The sequence below is a fragment of the Micropterus dolomieu genome, linkage group LG08 (genome assembly GCF_021292245.1).
Source record: "Micropterus dolomieu isolate WLL.071019.BEF.003 ecotype Adirondacks linkage group LG08, ASM2129224v1, whole genome shotgun sequence".
NCBI lineage: Eukaryota > Metazoa > Chordata > Actinopteri > Centrarchiformes > Centrarchidae > Micropterus > Micropterus dolomieu.
In genome coordinates this window covers 3686262-3713381 of record NC_060157.1, presented here as the reverse complement: position 1 = coordinate 3713381, position 27120 = coordinate 3686262, and the positions used below count along the sequence as shown (strand labels likewise).

Sequence of the window (27120 nt, the reverse complement as noted above, 5' to 3'; positions counted from 1 at the left end):
TCACTGCAGCCTTCTTCTGCTGTTTGTCGATCAACACGATGTCTGGTTGGTTAGCCATCACCAGTTTGTCAGTCTGGATCTTGAAGTCCCGCAGGATCTTAGCTCGGTCATTCTCAACTACCTTAGGAGGTGTCTTCCATTTTGACCTTGGGACTTCCAGCCCATACTCATGGCAGATGTTCCTGTACACTATGCCAGCTTCCTGGTTATGGTGTTCCATGTACGCACTTCCTGCCTGCATCTTACACCCTGCTGTTATGTGCTGTACTGTCTCACCTTGCACAGTCTGCACCTGGGGTCCAGCATGGTGTGGTAGACCCAAGTCTCTATTGATCTTGTACTGAGTTTACTTCACTTCTCTCTGCAGATCGCTGCTACAATGGCTGAAAATGAATGCCGTGCAGCGGCTGGTCTCTCCATGAAGGTTCTTCATCTTCCTTGTCCTCACCCTCGGGTTTCTGCTGCCTGAGGTATTCACTAAGCCCTTCATCTTTGGGGGCCATCTTCCTGATGCACTCCTGGATCTTTGTCGTTTCATCCTGGACAGTGGTCTTGACACTCACAAGCCCTCGGCCTCCCTCGCTCCGCTTGGTGTACAGTCCCAGGGTGCTGGATTTGGGATGAAACCCTCCATGCATTGTGAGGAGTTTTCTTGTCTTGATGTCAGTGGCCTCTATCTCCTCCTTTGGCCAGTTTATTATACCAGGATGTGCCTGAATGAAAAACAAAATGGAGGAATTGTTTTTGGCGCCAAGGAAGTATGATAAAAATCAGCACTTTCAACACACAATTGCATTGATTTTTAAAATACTGCTGTTGGTTTATCCTTGCGACCCTGTAAGCAGGATAGGCGGTTGATGATGGATTGATGGATGCTGTTGGTTTATCAAGCACTGAATGATTTGGGGCCAGAATACATTTCTGCTAAGTTATGAACCATCCAGACCTCTCAGATCGTCTACTTTCTGTCCATATGCTCCATATATCTGGAAATAACTCCCAGAAAACTGCAGGTCTGCTGCAACTCTGAGTCCTTCAAGACTGAAGAATTTCCTTTTTGCCTTTTATTAAATCACATTTGATGCCTTTTGATTAATATCTTACACGGAACTGTAACTTTTACAGCCTTGTTTCATGTTGTTTTTATTTTCTATTTAACTGATTTTAAATGCATATAAAATTGCTTTTTGTATCGTCACTTTTGTGTTTATGTTAAGCACATTGCATTGCCTTGTTGTTACCTTGCCTTCTCAGGTGTTGACAGTGACTGATGGGATGTGGAGAGCCAGGTGGTGGCAGCTGACTTCATGACTGGATGTCCAGCCTCAACGGTGAGGAAAAAAGGAAAATTGCTGATATTCCACACTGTTCCAAAAAGTTGCAAGTGCATAGATTAAAAGACAATTAGGGCATTTTAAACAGTTTTTAAGGGATGTTTCTATGACTCATAATACTACTAATACTTTACTACTTTAGGTTGTAAAACACGCCCAGGCACAGTCCTCTATCTTCCATGGGGGAAAATGTAGTCCCTTGACCCCTAACCTCTGATGAACTTCACTGACAACACAAGACACATCAATCTACCATCTCTGGGTTTTGTCTTTCTGCACCTTGACTGAACACGTACACAAACACACCTAGACAGAAGCACATCATTTTTAGGCAAAATCTTGCCACTGGCCACAGCCTCTCTCACTTTCTCTCAGGTGCAAAAATAATACATTATAGTAAATGTGCTGATCGTGGGAACACCTTTAGGAACACATGCGCATATAATGTACATTGAGAGCTTTTAGGAATGTACATCCTGTGTGTTGTCAGCTTGGGGGCACGATGAGAAGTAAACATGTGAAGAACACCCTTGTATCGTTTGACAGCTGTGAGCTATTGGGAGTTAGTTCCCATAAACTTCCTCTTCTCTCTGTAGGCCCAACGGTAAAACACACACACACACACACTTATCAGGCAATCTCTTCAATCTCTTCTTTTTCCAAACAGACTCTTACCCCCCAAAAGCATGTTGGCTATTCCAGGAAAACAGACACTATGCACACACACACACAATGGGGTTGGAGACAGGATACACTTCTCATTTTTGTAATGTCATACTTTATTGTCACATGTTGCAAAATTCATCCTCTGCATTTAATCCATCCCTCAAGCGAGCAGTGAGGGAACCAACTCAGATCTTTACCAGTGTCTGGTCAATAACACTGACAGGAGAACCTAACCTAACATAACAGAAAGGCCGGGGCTGCCGGAGTTTGAACCCGCAACCCTTCTTGCTATGAGGTGGCACAGTGCTATCCACTGGACCACTGTGCCACCAGAGGTCATATTATGCTTTTTGGCTTTTTCCCTCTCCTTTATTGAGTTTATACCTTTTTTGTGTATGTAATAGGTTTGCAAAGTGAAAAAGCCCAAAGTCCAGCCCAAAGGGAGTTCCCATCTCCCACAGAAAACTCTGCTCTGAACTACATGAAAACAGCTAGTTTGTAGTCCAGCTGTTCTAAATGCGCCTCATACTCCGACACGCCCCCAAAAAACACCGGTGGAAAAACAGTGAGCTGCAGCACACACCTCTCCAATCCCTTCCAAACACTAGCTACCCTCCAGGCAGTCAGTGGACAGAAAGTTGTTCCTGTGATGTAGACACAGAGCTTAGTAAAAACTTTATGGATGAAAGATAATTTTGTTGCTATGGAGAACATGTACAGGGCCCTGTTCCAGAAAGCAGGCTTAACAAACTCCGAGTTTATCCCTGAGCTCTGGGTTGATTGAGCCTGAGGTGGGAAACTCTGAATTTTAGATTTCAGAACAGCTGATCAGAATTAGTTCAATCAACTCTTGAGTATGTTGAGCCTGATGGAAGCGCGTGCCTGGGGATGGGAAAAAAAAAAGCCATCATGAATGGAGCTCCGATACTACGAAGGCAGAGCCTCCATTTTAATCGGGTGGAGCTAGAAATATGAACACGTGACAACGCGGACCACTATAGGCTATTCATGTTAAAACACAAGAGTGGAGGAAGGATCAGTATGTTAACAATAGTACTTTTTAAACAGCTTTGCTCATTCATCATTTAGCAGAATAATTTCCTTAATGAATGATAAAGTGCTGGACTTCCTACAGCCCATTACATTCGATTTTACATAGGAAGGCTATATTTATTAAGCTGTATATATAATTCCCTGATTATGAAAAAGCATATAGATCAAATATAACACATAGTTTACTCATGAACCTGTCATTGTAAAGTCACAGTCACACCAGTAGGTTAGCCTTTTTTTTTTTTGCAGTGGAAAATGTATCTATGGGTTCAAACTATTTTATTTATATATATATATAGTATTTTATTACTGCTGTCAAAACACATTCAGAATAGGCTATGTGCAGCTAATAATGAAAAGCTCACTTTAAACTACATTTAGGCCTATTTGTTTTAGTTGCACCACAGTCATCCTCACTCAGAAATAGTCACATTATCTCCAACATGATAACTACGAACGTTCCAGTCAGTGTGACTACAATATAAAGGATTACAGTGATGAGGCCTACTGCAGTAAAGTAGCCCACAGTAAGTGTTTGTAGTGCAACTGTCCACAGAGTCACAAAAGACGGACATAGATTTTATTTTGTGCTGAGGATAAATCAACGATGTGCGGGGATCTGTCCTTACATCGATGACAGATTGATCATAAGAGTGGTCATGTTCAAGATTGTGTTTGGATGAAAAACTAATAGTCTTTATCTATATAATAGATTTTAAAGATGTAAATGCGTTCAGATTTGTGCTTTGATATTGACAGCATGAATGAGGAAATGAAACGGTGTGTCAGACAGCCGCCTCAGGCTCCGCAGGATCTGCTGAATCTGAATATGGGCCTAATATGACCTCTTAAAATTATTACCTGTGCCTTTTAATGTAATTTTAGATTACTTTGACTACATCTCACATATAAGTGGATACAGATTTCCACAGATTGACACTTGGAAGAAAAACAGAAAACTATTTGCTGTGCATCACTGTGAACTAGTTTACAGAGCAACTGCTGACAGAAGAGACAAGAGTTGGACAGATTAAGGGTATCAAAGCTAACTGGATGTCAGGATAATTTATGTCATACCACACCAAAGCAGTATCACACAGAACGATTGGCAGCCATGTGCGAATCATAATATTAATGACATTTAACACCCACCACGGATCACAAACTGGCACAAAATACAGAGTACAGCTGATAGGATTGTTATTCATTTTTTGGTATTTGGTGAATGCAAATCCATCCAATAGGTCCAAACAAATGTCAACCTGCTGGTGTTGCTAGAGAAGGGAAAAGTCAGGAGAAGTTATTACGATTCACCATATTGGGGGGGCCATGACTGACTTGCATTGCCATCCTTAGAGCCATGCCACCAGCTTGGCTTAAAAAAACAAACATTAGCAGATAAACAATAGTCCATTTCTATATTTGTGTCAAGTATAGATGTCAGCAGCTGTTTTTATTAAAACACTTTTGATTTCCACTCTATGACTCTATGTCCTCACTAACTTCAGAGACAGTATGATTTTATTGTGCACTAAAATACTATAAATTCCCTTTTGTGTTACAGCAGTGGAGGTTGCTGCTCCAGCTACTACTCCTGAATGCTCTAAATATTATTTATTTCAATGGCACCTCCGTAATATTAGCCTAAAAAGTGTGAAGATGAGAGCATGCAGAAACATGCCGAGTCACATGATGAGAGGAAGGAGAGGCAGCACGAACGGTAAGAGAGAAAGAGGAGGGGGGTGGCAAACTAGAGGATAAGGGTGAAAGAATGTGGAGGTAACGATGACAGAGAACAGAGGAGAATACCTGAGAGTTTAGTTTCTTTTGTGTGCTTAAAGTTTCATGAGTACTAAAAAAATGTCAAAATGAGAAAGACATTTTTCAGAACAAAGCAAGAAGACAGTACAGGTTTGTATAGCTGAAGAGCCAACGTTTATCTGGCTGAGTAGTATTTTACTGCACAGCCTTTCCACAAAAACAAAATCCCCCTTTTCAGTTACGTTCTGCTCCAATCCTCAGTCTTACTTGTGCAAAGATAAAGAGTGGCTGAGCATGGATTAAAACCAAAAATGGGAAGGTGAGGTGAACAGGTAGAGATTGAATCGTGGTAACAAAAGTGAGGACAACATCAGTCTCAGTTATTATTCAAGATTGAAAACAAGCAGACATGCTTTTAGAGTGATCCCAAAACCCTCTAGGCTACCCGGTTATTGGCAGAAAGATGAGACATACTTGCTCATAGCTGTTTATGTGCGCTTGGAACTGCAAGAGACAAGACATTAGATGATGATTAGATGATTAGTGTGTCAGAGATACACCGGCCAGACCAGGGGGATCTTAGATCTGGGAAGGTGGTGTTTACCATAACTTTGCAATTGTGGGGGGCTTGGAGACATGTTTCAGGAAGAAAACATAGTGCTGTGTTCGTTTATGGCCGGATGAGGAAATGAGGAAGCCATATGCTCAAGCTACCACGGACAAAAAAACATGGACACCTCCAGTAGGTGAAGGGTTTGCATGTTTCTTTCCTTATGAGATTTATACTTAGACTAAGAAAACTTTAATGTCCTCAGCGGGGTGCAGCCCAAAAACACATCAACACAACACAAGAGAACAAATACATCAGTAAACAGAGGTAACAATAATCTATAAAATATAAAATAAATAAATATATCTTCCTAGTATTTAAGTCATTTTGCAAAGAAACTTTTTTTTTTAAAGCATGCAGTTTTTCCTGTGTGGGCAGCCAGATTGATTCGGCATCAGGCCCAGAGCTTAAGAGACTTTGCGAGAGCTTTAGAGAGTACTCCACACCTCCTGACAAGAAAATCCAAATTAAACATGATTTTTGTTTCCACCTGGGTAGTAGGGAACCTGAGTTCTGACATATTTTTGATATTGCGCAATACACATTCTTGCAAATAAAGGTGCAGCATTACAGGTGGGTGAAGTTTAGATCATGGGAAGATGTGAGAGGAGTGAGGAAACACCGACAGATGTATATTAATTATCACTAACTTATTACAAACATTCAAGGATTTTTTTCTGTTAGCTGTTGATGATACTGTTGCAGAACACTGTTGTATTGTGTTCAGACTGGGTCGGGACTGCTTCCATGAACTGACATGGGAATCCAATGAGTGGGAGTTTCCTTCTGATGCACCTCTCTGGTTCACTGATAAACCATTTACCAGGTACAAGGTAAATTCAATCGTCATATTACAACAGGGTTGTAAAATGAAATGCAGGGAAGAAGCTACTTTGATGTCTGGTGGTGCGACACCAGAAACTTCTGTATCTCTTTCCAGATGGCAGCAGGATAAACAGGTTGTGGCTGGATGGCTTCTGTCTTTAGCATCCTTTGGGCTCTGCGCAGGCAACTTCAGCACACCTATATCACTGATGCATCGTTTGTTGGGTACCAATGACCTTATAAGCAGTTTTAATCACCTGCTGCAGAGCCCTCCTCTCCTGGACCGTGCACATCACATGCCAGTTGATGGTGCACTCCTACGTCGCCATCATTGAGTCCATCTTCACTTCCTCCATCACCATCTGGTACGCTGCTGCCACTGGCTGACAAAGGCAGGCTACAGCGTATCATTCGCTCTGCAGAGAAGGTGATTGGCTGCAATATCCATCCCTTCAGGACCTGTACGCCTCCAGGAATCTGAGTCATGCAGGAAAGATTGCATCTTATCCTTCCCACCCCGGTCACAAATTGTTTCAGACACTCCCCTCAGGCAGAAGGCTGCAGTCCATCAGGACCCAAACCTCTCGCCACAAGAACAGCTACTTCCCATCGAGCAGCTGGCCTTATTAACAAAGACCGATATTTTGCATTTCACTGCACAAATGGCCATATTGCACATATTCACATCTATTTATGTCAACTGTATGTTTGTCTACATGTAGCACCTTATTACCATAGCAAATTCATGTGTAATGTGCATGGCAATAAAGCTCTTTCTGATTCGGAGGATGCTTTCTATTGCTCCTCTGCAAAAGAATTTGGCATAGGAAATACAGCCGTTCCTGAGCTTCCTTCACCAGCATGGCGAGTGAGATGACCATATCAAGTTCTCTGTGAAGCTGATTCCCAGAAAACTGTTCGCCTGTTCCACCTCGGCTCTTCTGATGTAGATAGGAGTGTGTCTTTATCTCCTTTTTTTTTCTAAGCTCCTTGGTTTTTTCACTCATTTTAACCTGCTAAGATGGTAGACATGCTAAATATTATATATGGCAAACATCAGCTGGTGTTTCTATCTTATGTAACACACTTTGAATTGCCTTGTTGAAAGGTGCTATACAAATAAACTTGCCTTGTCTTGATTTTAGCATTTAGCTCAAAGCCCCGCTGTGCCTAAGTACAGTCTCACATAGCTACCAGTTCAGCAGGAGAAAACATTTTCTTTTGCGCTACTTTGTCTTTGGCATAATTTTAAACACATCTCCATGTGACATATTTGGAGTTTTTGTAGACTTTGTCACTTTAGTAGTCACCTTACTTCATTTTTTAATTAAAGCATCCAACTTGCAAATCATTGCAAATCATTTACATCTGCAGTCTTAGTAAATATCCTCCTAAAGTGAAATTGAAATTTTGTGGTGGCGCAAAATGTTGCACCCTTACAATGCTTTTAATAGTGTTTCACTTATACACACTTTTTGGGACAAAAAAACCTTCTCAGACAAGTTTACATTATTTCATTTAGCAGACGCTGCTGTTGAAACAAAGCGAATGAGGTGCAGTAAAAGCCACGGTAGATCGGGGAGAAGCCTCCGAGAATAGGATATCTGAATTTTGCTGAGCATATTCCTGAGAGTCGGTCAGTCAGACTACTTTTGGAAGCGCTTTACTGTCATAGAGGTGTAGAAAATATCCCCAAGGGGCCAATATCTCTCAATTAAGTGCTGAGCTAATTACGGTGTGTTGTAAAGTAAGAGGAATGACAAGGACCAGAAGACACAGGTACAACTGAGACGATCAGTCCTCTAAAATCTGTTTTTTTATGTATCAGTGTGTGATATTTATCGCAATCAAGGTGAAATTTCATCGCTCATTTTATCCACCTTTCATCTATTAGTGCTGATAATTAAGATTTTGTTTAATTAATTAAAAAAAATTTATGTATAACCTTATCTGGAAAAGGTAAACATGCTCTTTCATACGTATCTGACTGTGTACGGTATTTATCTTTCTGTCTGTGTGTGAATGTATGTACGAATGTGAATATTCTTACAATTGAAAATCAATTCATCACAACAGGACTGAACTTGATAAAACAGGTCTGGGTGAGGTTCACTCTCTTCCCCACAGGGCTCACTAATCTGAATGACAGACAAGGAAAAAGTAACACTGAAACGTCCGACTTCATTCACACCTCGCTCCTCAAATAACACTTCCCCTGCTTTATGACAGAAAAAGAAACCTACAGGCAGGAGTGTTGCTGTATTCCAACATAAATCAAAGTGACTGTTTTGTTTTTAAATCATGTTTATTGGTAGATTTGAGTATAAATGTCTGGCAGTAAATAAAATTAGCTTTCATGTTTAGCTTTACTCACTGCGAGGTCGCCACACACAGACACACAGAATTGCATAATACATACCACATACTGCCCTGCAGCTATAGCCTGACATGAACACACACACACACACACACACACACACACACACACACTCAGCTGAAACACTCCATGCTGGCCTTGGCTCTCTCCATCTCATGTAGGAAGTTGTAAAACTGGGGGAGCGTCAACTCTGGAAGAGACGAGGAAGGAAAACAGGAAACAGGAAACAGTTAGTAGATAAACAGACTGAGACTATCAAATGTCAGATAATTGTGAAAAATGTTAATCAGTGTTTCCCAAAGCCCAGCGTTAAGTCCTCAAATATCTAATTTTGTCCATAACTCAAAAATATTCAGTTAAAGGTTTAGTGTGTAAGATTTAGTGGCATCTAGTGGTGAGGTTTGTGAACTGCAACCATCTGTCCAGTCTACCACTGCCCCCTAACCTTTCAAAGAGCGTAGGACAGCCACCGTGGCTGACACAGCACAAAAGGTTTCTCTTCTGAGACAGCAGAGAGTGGCCAGTCAAGAAATTAGGTTTCTTTAGGTATATCTATTAAGAAATTAGATTTATTTAATTATTAAGTAAACCATATATTACTGTGACTTGGCCACTGACAGATAACATAGAAAATGTAAGCCAAGAGTGTGAAACACTGTCACTGTTTCTACACCACAGTCCATTATAAACCACACATTAGATAAAGTTTATACAAACACTGACGAGGGAAACCCATTAATTCTCTCTGTGATTATGGACCCTCTCCAAAACTGCCTGCCAACAATAACATCTGGCCCGCTGCCAGATTACAGTGCTTTGATAGCGGCAAAAAATATAAATAAATAAATACTTTGATAGTGGTGCTTTGATAGTCATGGCAGCAACAGTTACTCACATAATCACTTCCTCTTTAGTGGTTTTGCCTAGAAAAGAAAAGCGCGAGAAGCTTGTTTACGGTAATGTAGTATTTGGAGTTGAACTGAGCTTTTACTTTAAAAATTCTATACGACATTAAGAGTCTGTAGCTGCTTGACACACCTCTGAACAAGTACATTCAATTTTTTCCATTTATTTTTTTACCATTGCATAAATTGAATAGTCAAAATGTGCTTTTTACTCAGTGTTTCCCACAGGATTTGGAGAGACTATGGGGGGGAGGGTCCGATTAAGTAAATTACATATGTCCATTTACTATTAATGGACACATGTAATATGTTTTATACTTTCTGTGAATATAATCAAATTAATCTTATTTCCATACTGTATAGGCAACTTATTTTGAAAACCGGACGTAGTCACACGTGTATCCTCGCACCGACCCAATTTGATAAATAATGTTGTATGTGGTTCTCATATGATGTAACATGAAGACTTCACAGCCTCTCTTCAGGTAGGACTCTCATACTGCAACACTTGTCTTTGTAAAGACAGAAACTGACAGGATAAAGTCACTAACCTGCCCGTCAGCTCGCACTGGGCCGTTTCAGTGGATTTACCATAAAAGCTTGAACATAACATAACTTTAACATAATTGTTCAGTAATATTTATTCGGTCTTTTGATGTATTTGGCCGAACTCGAAAGTGGTTTTTTTAGCTATTTTCGGCCGATTAATTTCGGTGGCCAAACATCTCGTGCCAGTCTATTAAAATTTTAATTATTAAAAGAATTATTAAAAACCAGTTGTATTTAGCCATTCATATATTTTGGTTTTTATCTGCTCAGGTTTGGATATAAAGTTGAGTTTCCTGTTTATAAACAACCCAGGATGCATGTGCAACAGCAGGGAAAAAAACTCTGCCACGTGATATCTTATATTTGGACATTTTTAGTGCAACTTGTTGGCTGTAACAAATTTTTACAGCATGCCTCATGTTGAGAGACATCAGATTTAGTAAAACCCCTGTGGCGCATGTTCAAGTGAGAAACAGCATCTACCCACAGTAAAAACGCTAATGGGGATTACACAAAGTTAGCTCTTGCAGGTGGTGAGAAATGAACTGCGGGTGGGTCCCAGACTATCACTATCAATGGGTAGCACAGTTAAGTGCCCACAAGCGTTAGTAGCAGTAACATTAGCATTAAGGCAAGAAAGTAGCATATATGATATCTTTGCTGTTAAAAGCACAGATGTCTGGTTTTCATGTGTGAAATATACCACTATATATACAAAGTATGCCAGGTGTCTAATGTTTGTGGAAATTCACTCAAAAAAAACTGCAGGATATAATATTTAGTATTATTTTTCTGCTGCAGGGGATCATGAAAAAAAGAAACTCTGTATGTGATGCAATGTGATGCATTTTCCATCCAAGGCCATCAGTCTGCAGCTGTCACAAAGTCGCACACTGAAACTCTAAACGTGCATCAAACAGCAACATCAGCAAAGCATTGATTACAGAGTCTAGTTTACCACAAATTACTTTTGGGACATGTGCAGTTTTAGCACAAAAAACAACTCCTCGTGTTCATCTCCTCTAGAGCTCTCAGTCATTCTGTTTGTTTTTTCTTCCCAGCATGTGCGGTATAGTATCCAGGGCTCAGCAATAAAAAAGAAATTCAACTGGCCCCACCGGGTAAGTGGGTTTGAAACTCAGCTGCACCAAGACAATTTTTACTGTCCCTCCCTCCAAAAGTTGGAATTTACCAGCAAATTTTATAGCAAAATAATTTAGAATTTAAAAAACATACTAACAGACTCAAACATGACGTACTCTCTCTCCTGCTGACAGCCAATTAATAAAAAAAATGTACACAGAGCAGCAGATACAAGTCGCCCCTATCCTGATTTACAGGTTGCCAAGGTAGCCACTTCTCGATCATCGTAACCCCGCCCTAAATCCTCCCCTACTTTATCGTCCATTTCCTCTAAATAGGACGATAATTTACTAAATGAACATGATGCTGTGTTGAAGAAGACTTGAAACTAGCGACTGAGACCATAAACTCATTAGTTAAGTGTTCACTGACGTAATAAATCAGGTGAGAAGCCTCATTTTCTCATTATTTCTGATGCAATCGGACTTCTTTTTGCAACCAGCGGACTCGCCCCCTGCTGGCCGTTAGAGAGAATGCAGGTTTAAGTTCCGTTTGCACGGTTGCCGCTCGATTGAAATTAAAGAAATAACATTTGACAACCACTCGTCACGTCAACTCTGGATTGGACAATGGTGCAACAACTGCAGGATTTTGTTGTTTTTTTTTTTTTTTTTTAAAGAGGTGGTATTATGCTTTTTGCTTTTTTCCCCTCTCCTTTATTGAGTTATTTACCTTTTTTGCGCATGTAATAGGTTTGCAAAGTGAAAAAGCTCTCCTCTCCCTTCCAAACACTAGCTACCCTCCATGCAGTCAGTGGACATAAAGTTGTTACTGTGATGTAGAGACAGAGCTCAGTTAAAACTCACCACTCTTGTTGAAACTCTTGTTCCAGTCTATGTTGCCAAGCTGGTCGGCAACATGTACAGCTGAACCAAAGCCGTGTTTCTGAACTGCGCATGTGCAACTCCCAACAAAAATCATTTAGAGACAAGATGTATCACTCCATAGCTAAAAAGAAGCTTTCAACACAGGGTGAAAAGAGGAGCTGCAGCAATGTGCAGTATGACAAAAAAATATGGTCGTTTTTGAAGATTAAACCATGTAAACCTGTTCTGGTACAACCTCTAAATAAGATTTAGAACCTAAAAATGAGCATAATACCACCTCTTTAATACTAATGTTTTTGCACTGGCACAATCGGGTCAGTGAGTTGCTAGTTCAAATGTCCTGTGTCCCAAAATTACTTTTTACTGGCCCCGGGCCATCGGGCCGCATGACGCTGCTTGGAAACCCGTCTATTTGTCTGCTGAATGTCAAAGTAAATTATAGTTTCCATCCCAGTGGGTCAAGCTAGAATCCACTGCTTCTGCAATCTGGTAGTTCCTGCTGATTATAAATATCTATCTGCTTATGTTAAGCCACGCACAAGAAGATTTCAGTGCCACAAATCTGTTTCTAAGAACCTAATTTATGTGACATCTCCGGCCCCCAGTGTAGAACTCCTAAGAGTGAACACCTCAGTTTCAACAAGGGCTGGGCAATAAAACAATAATTTAATTTTCCTCAATAACAATACAACAAATTTTAAATATATCATCAATAAATGTTTTAATTAATTCATTTGAATCAAGGACTAATTAGCACCTAATTTTTCTATTAAGATATTAATTTTGTTGAGGAAAATGGACTGAAAAAAGATTTACTCATCATATTTGTTTTGAATGTTCTACCTAAGATTTGTGAAGTGATCCAAGTGTTTGTCACGTTTAATCACACAATTAACCATCTGGTTTCTTCAATTTTCACTCAGGAGCAAAAATCAGCCTTTAAACTTGAAAGAAATAAAGACTTGACATTTATCGTGATAATTATCAATATCGAATGTTTTTATCGTGATAACATTTTTGGCCATATCGCCCAGCCCTACTTTGTAGTCAACACATCTACAGTACTTCTTCATTTTTGCTGCTTCACTCGTCTGGATGTGACAGCCTGAGATCCAGTTAGGCAGGAGCTTCTTGCCAAATAAAATAAATCATGTGAACACAATTCAACTGTTTGTGTCAGTACAAGCAAAAAGTCACTCACCCATGTAGACGTTTTCAGTGGAATTCCCCTTTCTGACCACCAGTTTCAACTGTAAGAGGACAAAGTGTTCAACAAAACAAGTTGAAAGAAGTGTGTAACTGTATATATATGTGTGTGTGTGTGTGTGTGTGTGTGTGGTCAGTCGAAAACAGGGTTAATGGAGTTTTCCCACCTGCAGAAAGATGTTTCCCACTTTCTGTACTTCGCTGGTGCCGACAGTCACTGTGGGGGTCAGAAAACACACCATGATGTTTAGATTCATACAAAGAAAGATAGCAATCCTCAACCGAAAGGAGAAAATAGTATAAATTACTGTTAGTAAATATTATAACATTAAATACAAAGTATGTATTACATCACAGGCTACAGACTACTAATATAGCTTACCATTCATTAAATCATTGTGCAAGTTACTGTGTTATTCTCTGATTTGTTAATGCTAACAACGGGCGCTGATGGTACAGCGGTGAGACTGTGAGACATCAATGTGTCCCTGAGCAAGACACTTAACCTTGTAAGTCGCTTTGGATAAAAAGCGTCAGCTAAATGAAGAAATGAAATGACTAGCTTACTAACTTGTCATAATCCTAAACATTCATGCAGAACAAGTTCAACATTTCAAAAGTTTGCGGATTGGGGCTTCACTTTGTGTTGTAAAGCTTAGTGGGTGTGTTTAGGGGTGTGACATTTAAGACAAGATATTTTAACAGTAACATTTTGAATAAATATTTGATGCTGAAATATATAAATGGGGGGGGGGTCCTCCCCCAGAAGACTTGACTGAGCATTCAACACTTAATTTCTGCCCTAATTTAAAGGTGAAAATGTCTCTATATGAAGAGAAATAAAATGAAGGTGACAATTCAAAATATAAAAATATAACGGAATAAAATTCAGTAAGCAGCAGCTTGTTGTTTTAGATTTAAGTTACTTTTCTGGACAATGCGCATTTGTTTCTTCTATATTTCACAGTCCATTGTTTCATTTGTTATTTAACATTTCTCGATGCGGTTTTTCAGAACATTTTTGACAAAAGCTTTAAAAAAGTGATGGAGACATTGTGATTCTGACCTGTCCCCAGCGTCCTCAGTGTAAATCACACCTATCTGTCAATACTTTAAAATGTCCCGCTCCATCCAGGCTGCGATTGGTCGGTTCACCAAAACTGACATTGACGAGCTACTTTCTGCACACGGCTGCTTGAAAGGCACCCGAGCTTCTCCCTCGTCTCTCTCCGCCGACAGAGATTAGCAGGCAGGCGAGAACAGGAACTGGTGAGCGTAACGTAGCGCACAGTGAACCTGATATGGAGAGGACAGAGGAGAGTACCGGCAGCTTGGGAGAAGTCCCGGTACGCCAAAGAGTAAAATGTTGAGGTGCCGGTACTGCGTACTGCCCCTCTTCAAGCACTATATAATATACACAACGCATTCTGCCAGGGACTTCTTTTGTCCTTTCCCATTTCTCTCCCTTAACTTCCTGTCATCTCTGTATTGTTGGTTGTCAAATAAATGACACACACACACACACACACACACACACACTTTTCAAATGACTGTGTGTAAAGTGAGTCATAGTGACAAACCCACAGGGATTTATCATTAACTCTGCTCTTGCCAAACTTCTTAGCGTCTCATTTATGTTTTAAGACACATTTACAGTGCAGTTCAGCCTCATCACACACAAACCTCACTGTTCACTACTTAGATAGAATAGACACAAACACAACTCCAATGGGATGATAGTGTTGGTCTGTGTCTCCTCGATGTGTTAATAGGCAGCTACTTGCTAAAACATTCACCATTACAACTTTATGGGACCAGTGTCGCATCTCCATCAGCCTGTTTTTAAGTTCATCTGCCCCCTAATTTGACTAATGCAGCTTTAAAACCCACCGCTTTTTACCTGGGTGATGTAGGCCTACAGACTATAGATTAGTTTTTAGTTATGCTATTGTGACAGATAGGAAACATTACATTCTCCTTATTTGAGAGGTTGCATTACCTGAGAGATATTTTTCTGAACACATGTAACTGTTCAAGTAAAACACACCATGAATGTATCTTCCTGTTTGATTGTCACCTCTGCATTACTAATGGCTGTTTCTCAAAAATGCATTGTGTGTAAATGACTCTTTTTATGCACTAAAGCCCTACGAGGCAAATTTGTCATTTGTGATAATGGGCAATTTAAATAAAATGGACTTGACTCGACTTTATGGTCCATTTGAATACCAACCTGTGAGACAAGCAGTGGCCCGTATCGGCTCTCAGACTAGTCAAGTCTCCAAAGATGCCCGACTGGATACAGCCAACTCATTGGCAGCATGCAGAGACACAGTCTCTTTGCCTGGCTGAAGGTGTTTTGCATGTCAATAACAGTACAGTCAACTAAACAACAGTGAAGTGCAGACACTCCCTGTCCACCCCACTCACAAACTGAAGCACAGCGTCAGCTCAACAATAGCATAACATATTGCTAATCGTTAACTGAATTAGCATTTCTAATACACTCGAGCCTTAAATAGTCATTAGGCTGCGTGATTCAAGAATGAGGCCTGATAGAGACCCATCAGCTGTACACTGTGTTTAAATGAGACTAAAACCAAGCTATGCTAATGACTATGCTAGACTGGAGCCTCTGTGTTCATGAGTATGTACTGGAGAGTTTGAGAGGAGAGACAACTAGTGTGTTCAGAAATAGACTTAAAGTGAACCTATAATTTTGTCTAGAGCTAAATGTCTGGTTTTGTTCGTCTTACCTCCAAACTTCCACTCCATGTCCACCAACTGGTTGACCATCAGAGTCTGTCCGACAGCGTGCCTGGACAGCGCTGCGTAGTGCTCCCCCCACTGCGAAATACAGTTATAAATGTCAGAAAGACAGACATTATCGGAAGGGAATCTATGTGATTTTAAAGCACAGAAACAACTGCTGGATTAGAGACAAATTCATCAATGAGGAGGTGCTGAAATGGCCCTAGACATCCTCAAACGTAAAAGTAAAAAGTAATATTTAAGTATTTTCTGGTGTGCATCTAAAATTTGAAATAAATATATAATATCAAGTATTTATAGAAAGTTACCTGCTGTGAAAAGTGAGCTGCCTTGTCTTCATTTAGTCCTGAGGAATCAACAGATAAAGCAGGTTTGGTTTCACGTGTTGTGAAAGTGAGTAGACTTTTCAACATGACAGGTCGTCATTTCTAACAGCTGTACTTGACCCCTGTTTTCAAATTGACCCTGTTAATGATCGACTCGGCGGTGAAGGATTTGATTGAGTACCTAACGTCACCAGGTCTTCTTTGATCTGCGCCGCTGTCAGGTTTTTCTTCAGGGCTCCTGAGGAGAAAACAGCCGAATCACTGTAACTGAGACAGAAACTTTATAGCGAAACTTTCATGAGTATCAAGTTGATTATTGTGGGAAAATGCAAAACTAGTGCATTCCTGTATACCTTGAGAGGAGATAGTATAGAAAGCAGGGTTGCACGGCTAATAAAGAAAAGGAATAATTTCACCCTTATTAACTATTAAAACCCAGTTATATTAGTTATATTATTCAATGGCAAGACTACTGCTAACACCTGAGTTTGAGAACAGAAAACCTTAGAGACAAAGAGTGAGAAAGATCCAATTGTTTGCACAAACCTACAACTATCTCAAAATGATTCAAGGAAGGTTAAATCAACTGGAAGACCAGTATCTTCATATCCAGTATCTTCAACCAAGTCCAGTTGATTTCACCTTCTTTGGATAACTAAGATCTGAATCACTGAGAATCTTAGCATTAAGAGAATAGTTCTGCATTTTGGGGGAATCCACTTTTTTGCTTTCTTGCCAAGAGTTAGATGAGAAGATCGATAACACTCTCATGTTTGTATGCTAAATATACAATTACAGCCAGCGTGTGGTTAGCTTAACTTAGAATAAAGACTCTAAGCAGGAAACCACAAGATGGGTCCTGACTACAGGTAAAAAAAACTGGCCTCACAGCAAGCGTTGTAAAAGTTGTACTACACCCACAACTTGCAGTATTATAGTTTTACCGGGGATTCTGTGTCGCAACATAAGAGAATCAGCTACATATTTAGAGTGCAGACAGAACTGACTAACTGGAACAAAAAAAATTTGTCCCTTTTTGAGTGAGCGACAGCGCTGCAACGTAATCGTTGCGCCCCGTCAAAGTAGGTCTACTAAAGTGCTTGTTTTTGCAACCGACAGGCTCAGATTGTTATTAAAATGTCTGTCGACATCTTGTCAAAGCCACCAGATTCCCCTGATAAAAAAAAAGCAATTTTATCTCTAGAATACAGGAGTTGCTGATCTACCACTGCTTCGGTGGGTAACTTCGTTTGCGTCTTTGTGCGACTTAAAAATCACACAATAGCACAAACTAACCAACAGAGACAGCGGTAGACCAGAAAGGAAAAATTACTATTTTTGTCAATGGAGTCTGGTGGCTTTGATGAGAGCGATATGGCGAGTGTTTCTGCTTAAATAAAAAGGATCTCACTCTTAAACAAAAGGTCTGTCTCTGTAGGAATCCTTTCCATAATGTAAGGGGCAAAAACAAGAACTGTAGTGGATGTACTTTGACGGGGCGCAGTTGCCCACAAGGATTACGTTACAGCCCTGTTTCACAATGTTTGTCCAAATTAGTCACAGAGACATAAAAACACGGGGAAATTATATACCTTATTTATCCTTTAAGCCAAAAAAGCAATAAGCAAATCTCCCAAAATGTTGATGTATACTTTTTGTTCGAGGACAGGGCAGAAATCTCTTAAAAATACTTTTGCTTTCTCCACCTACAATACTGAATCTGAGAGATTCAAGTGAGCTCTCTGGGGGTTTACAAACTGTATTCTGGATAATGTGGGAAATCACCAACTGAAGCAGAAGTGGATGAAGCAGCAGAGGAACAGAGGGGACATCCACAACAAAATTCCCACCACATTTCCTCAATCTAACACCGGAGAATAATACAATAATAAATGTTTTATGTTTGTCTTGGTCTCAAGTAACAAACTGTTCAGTTAATGGATGTGTGTGTTTCCCACCTTGTGGCACCAGGAGGACGCTCTTCATCAGGTTCCTCAGAGGACCGGCACTCATCCCATGTTCCCCTGCAAACTCACTGAGCCGCTGCATGAACTTCTCCGTCTAAACACACACAAATGCATGCATTAATTTGCACACACACACAATAGGACAGGCAGTGTTTTACCTCGGTTCAGTTATCAAGGCTAATCAAGTCTCGAGTCCAAAGTCTCATTAACATTAAAATTGTGTATGCGTGCGCGTGGGCGTGCTCACCTCTTTAGGCTCCAGCAAAAACTGGAACAGAATCTCAATCAGACGAGGAAACTGCTGCACAAAATTAAATAAAAAGTCTTGGTTAATGTTTGAAGAAACGTTCAGCTGTGTTCGGCTCGTTGGAGGAAAACACACATTGATCAGATTTTTATATCTAGTTTTATCAACAACTCACACAATGCTTTGTCCATTACAGCGAATTGATTTTCTGCATAAATGTTTTTACAGAAGTATTTTCATTGTATTGTTTTCTTGAGAGTTTTTTTTTGGGACCTATAGAATAATAAAATTACGACTCCCCTCTGGGCGCAGAGACTAGACTTATTTCTCCTGAATGACAATTGCACAATGCACATACTTCTACACTCATTAGCACAGATATATCTTTAAGTCCTTTGTTTTGTTTTATTTCCACCTTTGCATAGTATATATTTGTAAATTGTATTTCTTTGTGTTTTGTTTTTAGAGCAACTTTAGTGCATTTGTCTAGCATTGATGGGAAAAACCAATAAAATGTGTTTATACTCACGCAGCTGGCCTCAGATTCAGGCTTCAGGACATTTTTAACATTTCTGTCTATTATTTTGGTAATATTCAAAGAATAAGTGTCAGTTTCTGGACTGGGACTGCAATTTACATCTACTCTCATTGTCATTTTAGATGTTAATCTTAATCATATTGTCAATTCACCGTGTAGCGTTCACAGCTTCAGACGTATATTGATATACCGGCCAGTATTATATTATTACAGATTATTTTGTATTGGTGTGCACGTTGGCCGATAAGTAACAAAAAAACTGCAGTACAGGAATGTCAAAGTAGTTTTTTTGATGTAATTTAGAAACAATTTAGAGCACTGACCATTTGATTTTTAGGCTGTTAAATGTCATACTCAGCATGCACACAATTCAGTAAACTAAGTAGAAGATCTGAGTGATACTTTTCAAGATGTACCAACATATTGTTTTAAGATTTTTTTATCTCCCAAATATTATTTTCAGCATCAGTCTCAATCAAATCAAGTCTAGTATGGGTTAGGCCAGTGGTTCTTAAACTTTTTCACAATAACAAGGACCCCTAAACTGACACAGATTAGACCACGGAGCCCCATTTGATTTGAAGAGTTTTGCTTTCAGATGTGTTATTACAGTGAAATAAATTATTTCCCTTTATCCTGAGAATCCCTGGAAGCCTCTAAGACCCCTGGGGGTCCCCTAACCCCACTTTTTGAGAACCACTGGTAATGGTTTTGGTAAATTTTGACAGACAGTTTAACAGCTGACTGGACATAAAACATACCACAATTAAAGTTTACAGTAAATTAACCTCACTCTATTTAAACATTCAAATACAGCCCAGATCTGCTTCTGTGGCTCCACATGATTTAACTGTAATTAGAGTAACTTATGCTTCAGTGGGATTTACAATACACGCTGTAATGTTATGTTTTATAGATAGTCTGCTGTCACATGATTCTCGCTGTCACTGTCAGCTGGTGCGTTTACTGACAGTAAACTAAATTAATCACGCAAATGCATAACCACGCATCCTTCTACTCAACTTTAAAGCTGAAGAAACTATGACTAACTGTTTCACCCAGCAGAAGTAAAGCTCAGGAACTAGCTGTGCTACATTAGCTGCTCTTTTCGTTCAGCCTTCTCACTAATAATCCCGGTGTCGGCGGGAAAACCTGCTGTTTTTACCTGCTCGTTGAGTTTGTTCAGGTTCTGGAAGTCTGTGCTGACAGAGTCCGGTAAAACATCTTTAGTGAAATGGAGCTGCATCTTGTTTTTATCAACACAGCTGCCGCTCCGCTCTGTTGTGGAGTCCACTTCCGGGTTCTTCTATGCGCATGCGACCCACGTGGCCGTCTCTGTATTTGTGACAGAAATTTAGACATTACATCATTAAATACGGTTTAGATGGCAAACAATCAATTAAAACTATCAGTATAAGAATTTTAAATAGTGTTTATTTCAATCAACGTTCATGTGACACAAATTTATTGATTGTTTTGCACCTAAAAAAAATCATTTACAGAATAAAAGTACTTTTTAAAACGTGAAAAAGTATTTAGTAGTTTTTAAAAGTTACAAACAATAATATGGATATTATATAGTTATAAAATAACATTGATATTATAATAAGACGTGGAAAGCAAGAAAGCACATTCATGTACTAAGAAATTTATTTTGCAGAACAGTAGTTAACATCAGTATGATTTCCACCGAGTGCTGCTTACATTGTACCAGTATTAACTGCAAGCCAATATTATGTCTGTAATAACACGACACTCTGATGCTCTACATACTTTTGCACTTTAAATACATTTATATGATAATGCTTCTGTACTTTCGCTTCAGCAAAATTTTTACTCATAATAGAGAATTGTACATTGTGGTACTTTTACTTAAGTACAGGATCTGAGTACTAACTACACACAAACACACAACTTACTAAAGTTGTTCTGAATCCCTGAAAGGGGCCATTCTGCATAGAAGTAGTATGCTTTTACTTTTCAGTACATTCTGCTGATAGTACTCCTGTGCTTTTGCTTAAGTGAACATGTTAACTGTAATATTACACAGTAATATTACACAGTAACACAGTAGTATTAATTAGTACTAGTAATAGTACACCTATAGTATGTTACTTACTAGAAGTAGTATTACAAAATAAGTAAAAGTACACTTCACGTGGCTCTCTTCAGAATGTTAGATGCTATTATTGGTAAATGTGATGGAAAGTACATTTACTCAAGTCTTGTGCTCAAGTACAATTTTGAGGTACATGTAGTTTAGTCAAGTATTATTAATAACATTATTGATCCTTTATAAGTAAATTCACATGCTACCCAGTATATATAAAGTAGTTAAATTAGCTCCACCTTGATTAATGCTTTATTAATTTTAATCCAATTATATAAAATATATATTATTCTGACTGTATAATGAGTATGTTTATTTTTCGTACTATACATATATTTTGATGCTAATGCTTTTGTACTTTTACTTCACTTAATTCAGGACTTCATAGAGTATCCACACTGTGGTATTGCTTTTTTACCTAAGTAAAAAAACAGGTACTTCTTCCACCAGCTGGTCATAGTGGAGCTAATACACTGCTATATGTACTTTTGGGTAGGAGTTGTCTCAGTTACTGTATTTACAGTTTTAAGGAAGTTGTACTTGAGTGTTTTCATCTTCTGTTTCTATATACAGTCAAATATTGTACTTGTTTACAACATTTATTTGATTGCTGTAGATATTTTGCAGACTTTATGAATAAAATGTGTGACCAGTGTAAAGTTTAAAAACAAATTCTGTTTACACTTGGAAGTTGGTGATACAGTTAGTACACTTTGCTTACATTAGCTGGTATTGTGTAGGCATACTTAGGTAAAGGATTTACTTAAGGTGTAGACCTACTTCTTTCACCACTGTTTTAATCTGTAACAATGCATCATCAGATGATTAGGCCTATATGAATTGATTGTAAAATCTTGATCTGAAAAGTCAGAATAGGTGTCAGATAAAGTGGTAAAAAGTACAATATTTGCCTCTGAAATGTAGTGGAGTGGAAGTATAAAGTACACAGAGCTGTTAAGATGTCGGCTGCGTGCAGTTTCTGTTCGCCTCCCCGGGGCAAAATGGGAAAGTCTCTGTCGTTGTTTCTCCCTCTCTTTGATTTCTAATGAAATGTGGTGAAGCGAGGTCTAATGAGACTACAGAGAGAGAGGCTTGTGGTGATGGGGGGGGGAGGGGGGGGGGTAAAAAATATGTATATTTCCTGTTCACAGTTAAAATCAGAGGAACAGAAAATGGGAGTTGCCATTCTCACCTGGGAAAGCCCTGATCGCTCTGACCAATCTGCTCCCACCTCTGTCTGCGGGTCGACTATAGATGGGGCGACCCCACTGTGAAAGTTCACTCTGCATACAGTGGGACGCACGCGGAGAGCACGAGAGAGAGACAGAGACTTTGCCTCACACACACTAGGAGAGAGAGAGAGAGAGAGAGAGAGAGTTGCATGGCAGAGATCTGCAGCAGCATGCTCCAACAGAGTGAACAACTCCTGCGAGAGGACTAGACCGACTCCTGATTCAAGCCTGATTTTTCCAACTCGTCTAAATACACTTTTCACAAGTTTGACTCTACAGACGCCGACACGTCTTCCTTCGTCGTTTTCCTGCCGTGGATGAGTGCAAGACGCGTGGATGGTTATGTAAGTGTTTCACCGGGGAGGGCGGTTGGTTTTTGCAGGATTTACTATACGAAGCGAGTTATTGAAGAGTCACATAGATACACGTTGCGCACATTATATTTTAATGATGCATGTTTGACGCTGTGTGTGGAGCCGGGCTCGTTGTTAATGGTTTGTCTTTTCCTTCTTTTTTTCATCGTGCACTTGTAAAATTTGGAGCTCGGCAGTGTTTCTGCCCATGTGCACGACAAAACGGAGCTGCATGTGTGCAAATGTTGAACCTGATGAGAAAAAGTTCATCTGCAACAATTATCTCAATAATGCACCATAATCAGCATGCAGGCGGACATAGGTGTGAGTTTATAGGGATTTTAATATATTATAGTATTCTTGTAGTATTCCTTTAATAGGAAAAAGAATTTAAAGCATCTGCAGTGCACACTTGTGCGTTCATCACGTGCATGTCTCCTACAAAACGCAGAGTTCAAGGCGACCTTTTTAACTTTATAGTACTTGATATGATATTTCTGCAAGGACTCAAGCATTGCTTCTGGTGCGGAGTGGTGAGTTTATCATGCTTGTAGCTCTATTCGTGTGGTGTAGTGCTGTTATTACGAGTTCAAACGGCGTGTGCTGCTGAAAAGTGACACAACAGTGATTTTTTTTTTTTAAAGAAAGATCCCGGTGGTGTTTCTGCTGTGGAGTGATTTTAGACCTGGTTTAACTGCATGAGTTGTTTGGGATTGCATGGCAGGATTTCTCCCCCCCCCCCCCCCCTCGTTTTACCTGGTTTCCTGGTTTTGAACGCGCTCCGGTGTTTGGACTTGCACATGTGGAGGTTTACCGGCGGAACGTCCTGCTAGGATTATTGCTCTCTTTCATCTGGTGATTCATTTGTTTAAGCTGACGTTGTTAGACAGGCTGGTGCAAATATATCAAATAAATCAAAAAAAAAACATTGTCAGTCATTCTGGGGTCGTTGTGAAAGTGCAGAGAGTGAAGGGGAGGAGTCATTTGGGAAGTTGGTGATACAGTTGAGTTAAATCAGGGGGGAATTTACCTGATTTAGGAAAGATTTTACCCGCCAGCATGGCAGATAGAGCTCCCAATGCTCCAAAAGGTCTTAAAACGTTAATAAAACATGCATGTTTTTGTTTTTAAAGCAACATTTGTGCATTTGTATTGCATACCAATAAAATGTGTTTATACTAAAACATGAGGTCAGCTGGCCTCAGATTCAGCCTTCAGGACATTTTATAACATTTTTGACTTTTATAATAGAGAAGGAGTATTCAATAATAATAATACATTTAATGCGCTTAACATTTGAAACAAATCTCAAAGTGCTACAGGTAAGATCATAAAAGCAAGGTAAAAACAAGACTTGCAAGGTTAATTAAAACTCCTAAGTTCTGCTAAAAAGAAATGTTCTGGTCCTTGTTTAAAAGTTGTGCTGCAAACATTTTTCAGTTAATTTATTCAAAGAATAAAGGTCAGTTTCTGGACCGGGGGCTGCAATTTACATCTACTTTCATTGCCATTTATGATGTTAATCTGAATTATGTTTTACAATTAATCTTGTAGTGTTTTCACGGTGACAGAAGGTAGTGAAAAATACCCACACAATTTCCAAAAGTGAGTCCAAAATGACACCTTCAAATGTCTCAAAGATATTCATATTTGCATGACATAATGTAAAACAGAGAACAGCAGCAAATCATCATACAACCTTGAACCAGCACGTGGTTGGTATTTCTGCTTATTAAATGACTGGAATGATTAATTGATTACCTTAACAGTCATTACAGTTTTAATCTGTGCAGAACAAGGCAGACTTGTAGCGAAACACTTGTTTTTACCTGTACTGGAAACACTCGTTACTCACTAGATCAGGAAAGTAAGAAAGAAAGAAAATAAGACTTTGGGATTCAATAACAGACAAAATGACAATTAATGAATTTACAAACCATGTAACATTGATATTTGCAGTATTTTCCTGGCTGCAGGATGGATTGTACATCCCTTTTTTTATTATCCGCAGTGTTCTAGCAGTGTGCTATAATGGTGTTATAGTACGTTCTTGAATATCAGATATTCACTGGATAGTTGTATTGTTTAAATTCTACCTTTCATAATGAAGTGAATAACTCAACTCTTTGACTCAGTGATGCGATTTTGATTGTTGGTTTAAACTAATCAGTGGGATCAGAGCTGTCATCGTCTGATAATATTGCCAGAATGTAACTGGATTAAACTGGAACGGATTCTTATGAGTCACACTTTGGTTGATGTCAGTTATTGATCAAGTACAAAACACTTGAGTCACTCTGTGATCACACCTCACCGTCCCTAACGTCCTATGAAACAGGTTATATTTGTTTGATTTGATTGCTTACGGTAAGTTTCAACATTAAGGAATCACTTTTATAGGCGTGTAACATCTTAATAATTTCCAAGAAATTTCCTCAACAGAACTTTGTCATTAATTACGGAAAAACTAGAGACTGTTTTAAATTTTTTCCAGTGAAATAATTTAGATTAACTGCCAGCGTAACCTTGAGAGTCATTTAGTTGAAAGTTGGAAAGATGAATATACAAGAATGTGAAATTTGTCTACATTCAAGCATGCAATTCCACTCTTATATCGTAATAATAAATACATAACGAGTGAGTATACTTTAGTTTGAATTTAACTTTTTTAGGAACCATACAATAAAACATAACGAACATGAATATTAGTATACACATTGCTAATCACTGTTTCATTTTATCACGATTCTGTGACTCATAAATGCTTCTGTGAGTTTTGCACAGGGGTGTCATGGCTTAAAATGTGTGAGATTAGTGTTAATTTTAGTGTAAGAAGAGATGAAGAGATGAATTTATGTAGTAATGTTTGCAAAAGCCACGTTTCGACCAAAGGAACTATACCCCCGAACTAGGAACCTTTGGAGGAACTCACTGCGTTTCCACCAGAGGGACCAGGGTCTAAATTTAGTTCTACGGTCTTTATTTTACCCCCCAAAAAGTCCCTGCTCGGGGGGTAGTACTTTCCGAAAGTACTGGTACTTTGCGGGGGTGGGGCTTGCCTTACAGTGAATTTCTGAATAGGCGAGAAGGGGCTACTGGCTTTAAATCGAGCATGTCGGCTCGTTTTTCTACGACGGCTCCTCTTTTGTCCACCGTTGTTTGCAACAGAAATTTATAAATTTCGCTCATGGATAGTGGTTCCTAAACAATGATGCTTGTGCATTGCTTTGTACGGCGTAAAGGCCTACAGCCTACGTCAGCTGGTTAATTTGCCAAATCTTCGCAGGTCTTTAGACCACAGTGGAAACGCACATAAGTGTGGGCTGAAGGAACCTCTTAGTTCCTTGAAAAAGAGATCCTGGGACTTTTGGTCGAAACGTGGCTAAAAATACTTTGATAACTCGCATTGGTTACTGACTTTTTAGTATTAGCATGGAGCTAACAGGTAAACAGCCTGCATAAACACATTATAGAACATAAGTAGAATAAGTCTGGTGGATGTTAAGTCCACCTCATTGTATTCAATGTTTTTAGCATGAGTGAGGGTTAAAAGAAGACTAATATTTAAAGCTGACAGAAAAATAATTAGTAACTATTTTGATAATCTTTAAAGACCATTTTAAAACATAAACCAGTGCTTTAAATAGCAATCATTCTCAGTTTTTCAGTTATTAAAATGTGAGAAACTACATTTAATGTGATAATAGATTTTAAATCTTTAGGGTTTAGACTTCTGGTCAGATTAACCAAGTAATTTAATGGCCTTTTTGGGGTTTGGGATGGGCATTTATATAATTTTTATGACCTTTTAATAGACCAAATGATTGATCAAGACAATCCATGATAACAGTAATCGTTAGTTAGAGCTCTACTAATGTCCCAAAGTGATATTTTCTTGACTTTGTTGGTTTGTGCTATAAAAAGACAATACCGTAGTATGGAAAATGTATGTGTGTCATGTTTGGAGCTCGTAGATGGTTCAGTAAAGTTAAGAAAGTCCATTATCAGTTTTATTGAAGGACATTTTAATTTTTGCCCAGAGGCTGTAATTGAGTGTCTGCTACCTTGAAAGGTGATTAACCACATTTAGTTTGCTGTCTTTATATTTATAGCTGGAAGTATTTCAAACGTTAATCTTCTAATTACTCCCCCTGTGTCATTATCATGTCGGCAGCCAAGAAGCTTTCAGGAATGCTTTAGGAGGAGTTGAGATTTTTGAACCACCTGAACTCTGAGCTTTCTAGGAGACTACGGTGGGAAGAAAATTTTGTACATTTTAAAGTTAAATGCAGTGCAAACTTAAAAGGCTATTTATGAAG

At 39.1% G+C, this 27120-nt stretch overlaps 3 protein-coding genes across 6 annotated transcripts in view; 1 reads left to right on the top strand and 2 right to left on the bottom strand.

Moving 5' to 3' along the window:
* LOC123974622 (rhamnose-binding lectin-like) overlaps positions 1-2022 on the bottom strand; it is a 19803-nt gene extending 17781 nt beyond the window's left edge. The window contains exon 1 of the mRNA XM_046055446.1: positions 2010-2022. Within this exon, the coding sequence (XP_045911402.1) occupies positions 2010-2022 (13 nt within the window). The remainder of the gene's footprint in view (positions 1-2009) is intronic.
* dnmt3bb.1 (DNA (cytosine-5-)-methyltransferase 3 beta, duplicate b.1) overlaps positions 1-27120 on the top strand; it is a 100719-nt gene that overhangs the window by 31458 nt on the left and 42141 nt on the right. Inside the window, exon 2 of one of the 3 annotated variants that reach the window (XM_046055310.1) lies at positions 1255-1331. Coding sequence is in view for 1 of the 3 variants with exons in the window: in XM_046055309.1 (XP_045911265.1) it covers positions 22785-22792 (8 nt within the window). In the remaining 2 variants the exon portion in view is untranslated. Of the gene's footprint in view, positions 1-1254; positions 1332-22488; positions 22793-23219; positions 23335-27120 lie in introns of those variants that run through there. The other 2 variants (XM_046055309.1, XM_046055312.1) reach the window with 2 other exon arrangements.
* commd7 (COMM domain containing 7) lies at positions 8536-20430 on the bottom strand. 2 transcript variants are annotated; one of them, XM_046055314.1, is made up of 9 exons: positions 20272-20430; positions 18569-18619; positions 18313-18415; positions 16536-16592; positions 16337-16374; positions 16013-16103; positions 13424-13473; positions 13252-13300; positions 8536-8816 (listed from the first exon to the last, which is right to left on the bottom strand). In XM_046055314.1, the coding sequence occupies exons 1-9, from the start codon at positions 20350-20352 to the stop codon at positions 8740-8742; spliced, it is 597 nt and encodes a 198-aa protein (XP_045911270.1). In that variant the 5' UTR covers positions 20353-20430; the 3' UTR covers positions 8536-8739. The 2 variants fall into 2 exon arrangements, with proteins under 2 accessions (XP_045911270.1, XP_045911269.1); XM_046055313.1 differs by having other exon boundaries at positions 18569-18622; positions 20272-20428.

Excerpts from the sequence above, each read along its gene's own strand:
- commd7 (XM_046055313.1), bottom strand. The coding sequence starts at position 20,352 with ATGCAGCTCCATTTCACTAAAGATGTTTTACCGGACTCTGTCAGCACA. Across the intron at positions 16,375-16,535 it reads AGAAGACCTGGTGACGTTAG|GACTAAATGAAGACAAGGCA; the intron begins GTACTCAATCAA and ends TTGATTCCTCAG. Across the intron at positions 13,301-13,423 it reads TGGGAAACATCTTTCTGCAG|TTGAAACTGGTGGTCAGAAA; the intron begins GTGGGAAAACTC and ends GTCCTCTTACAG.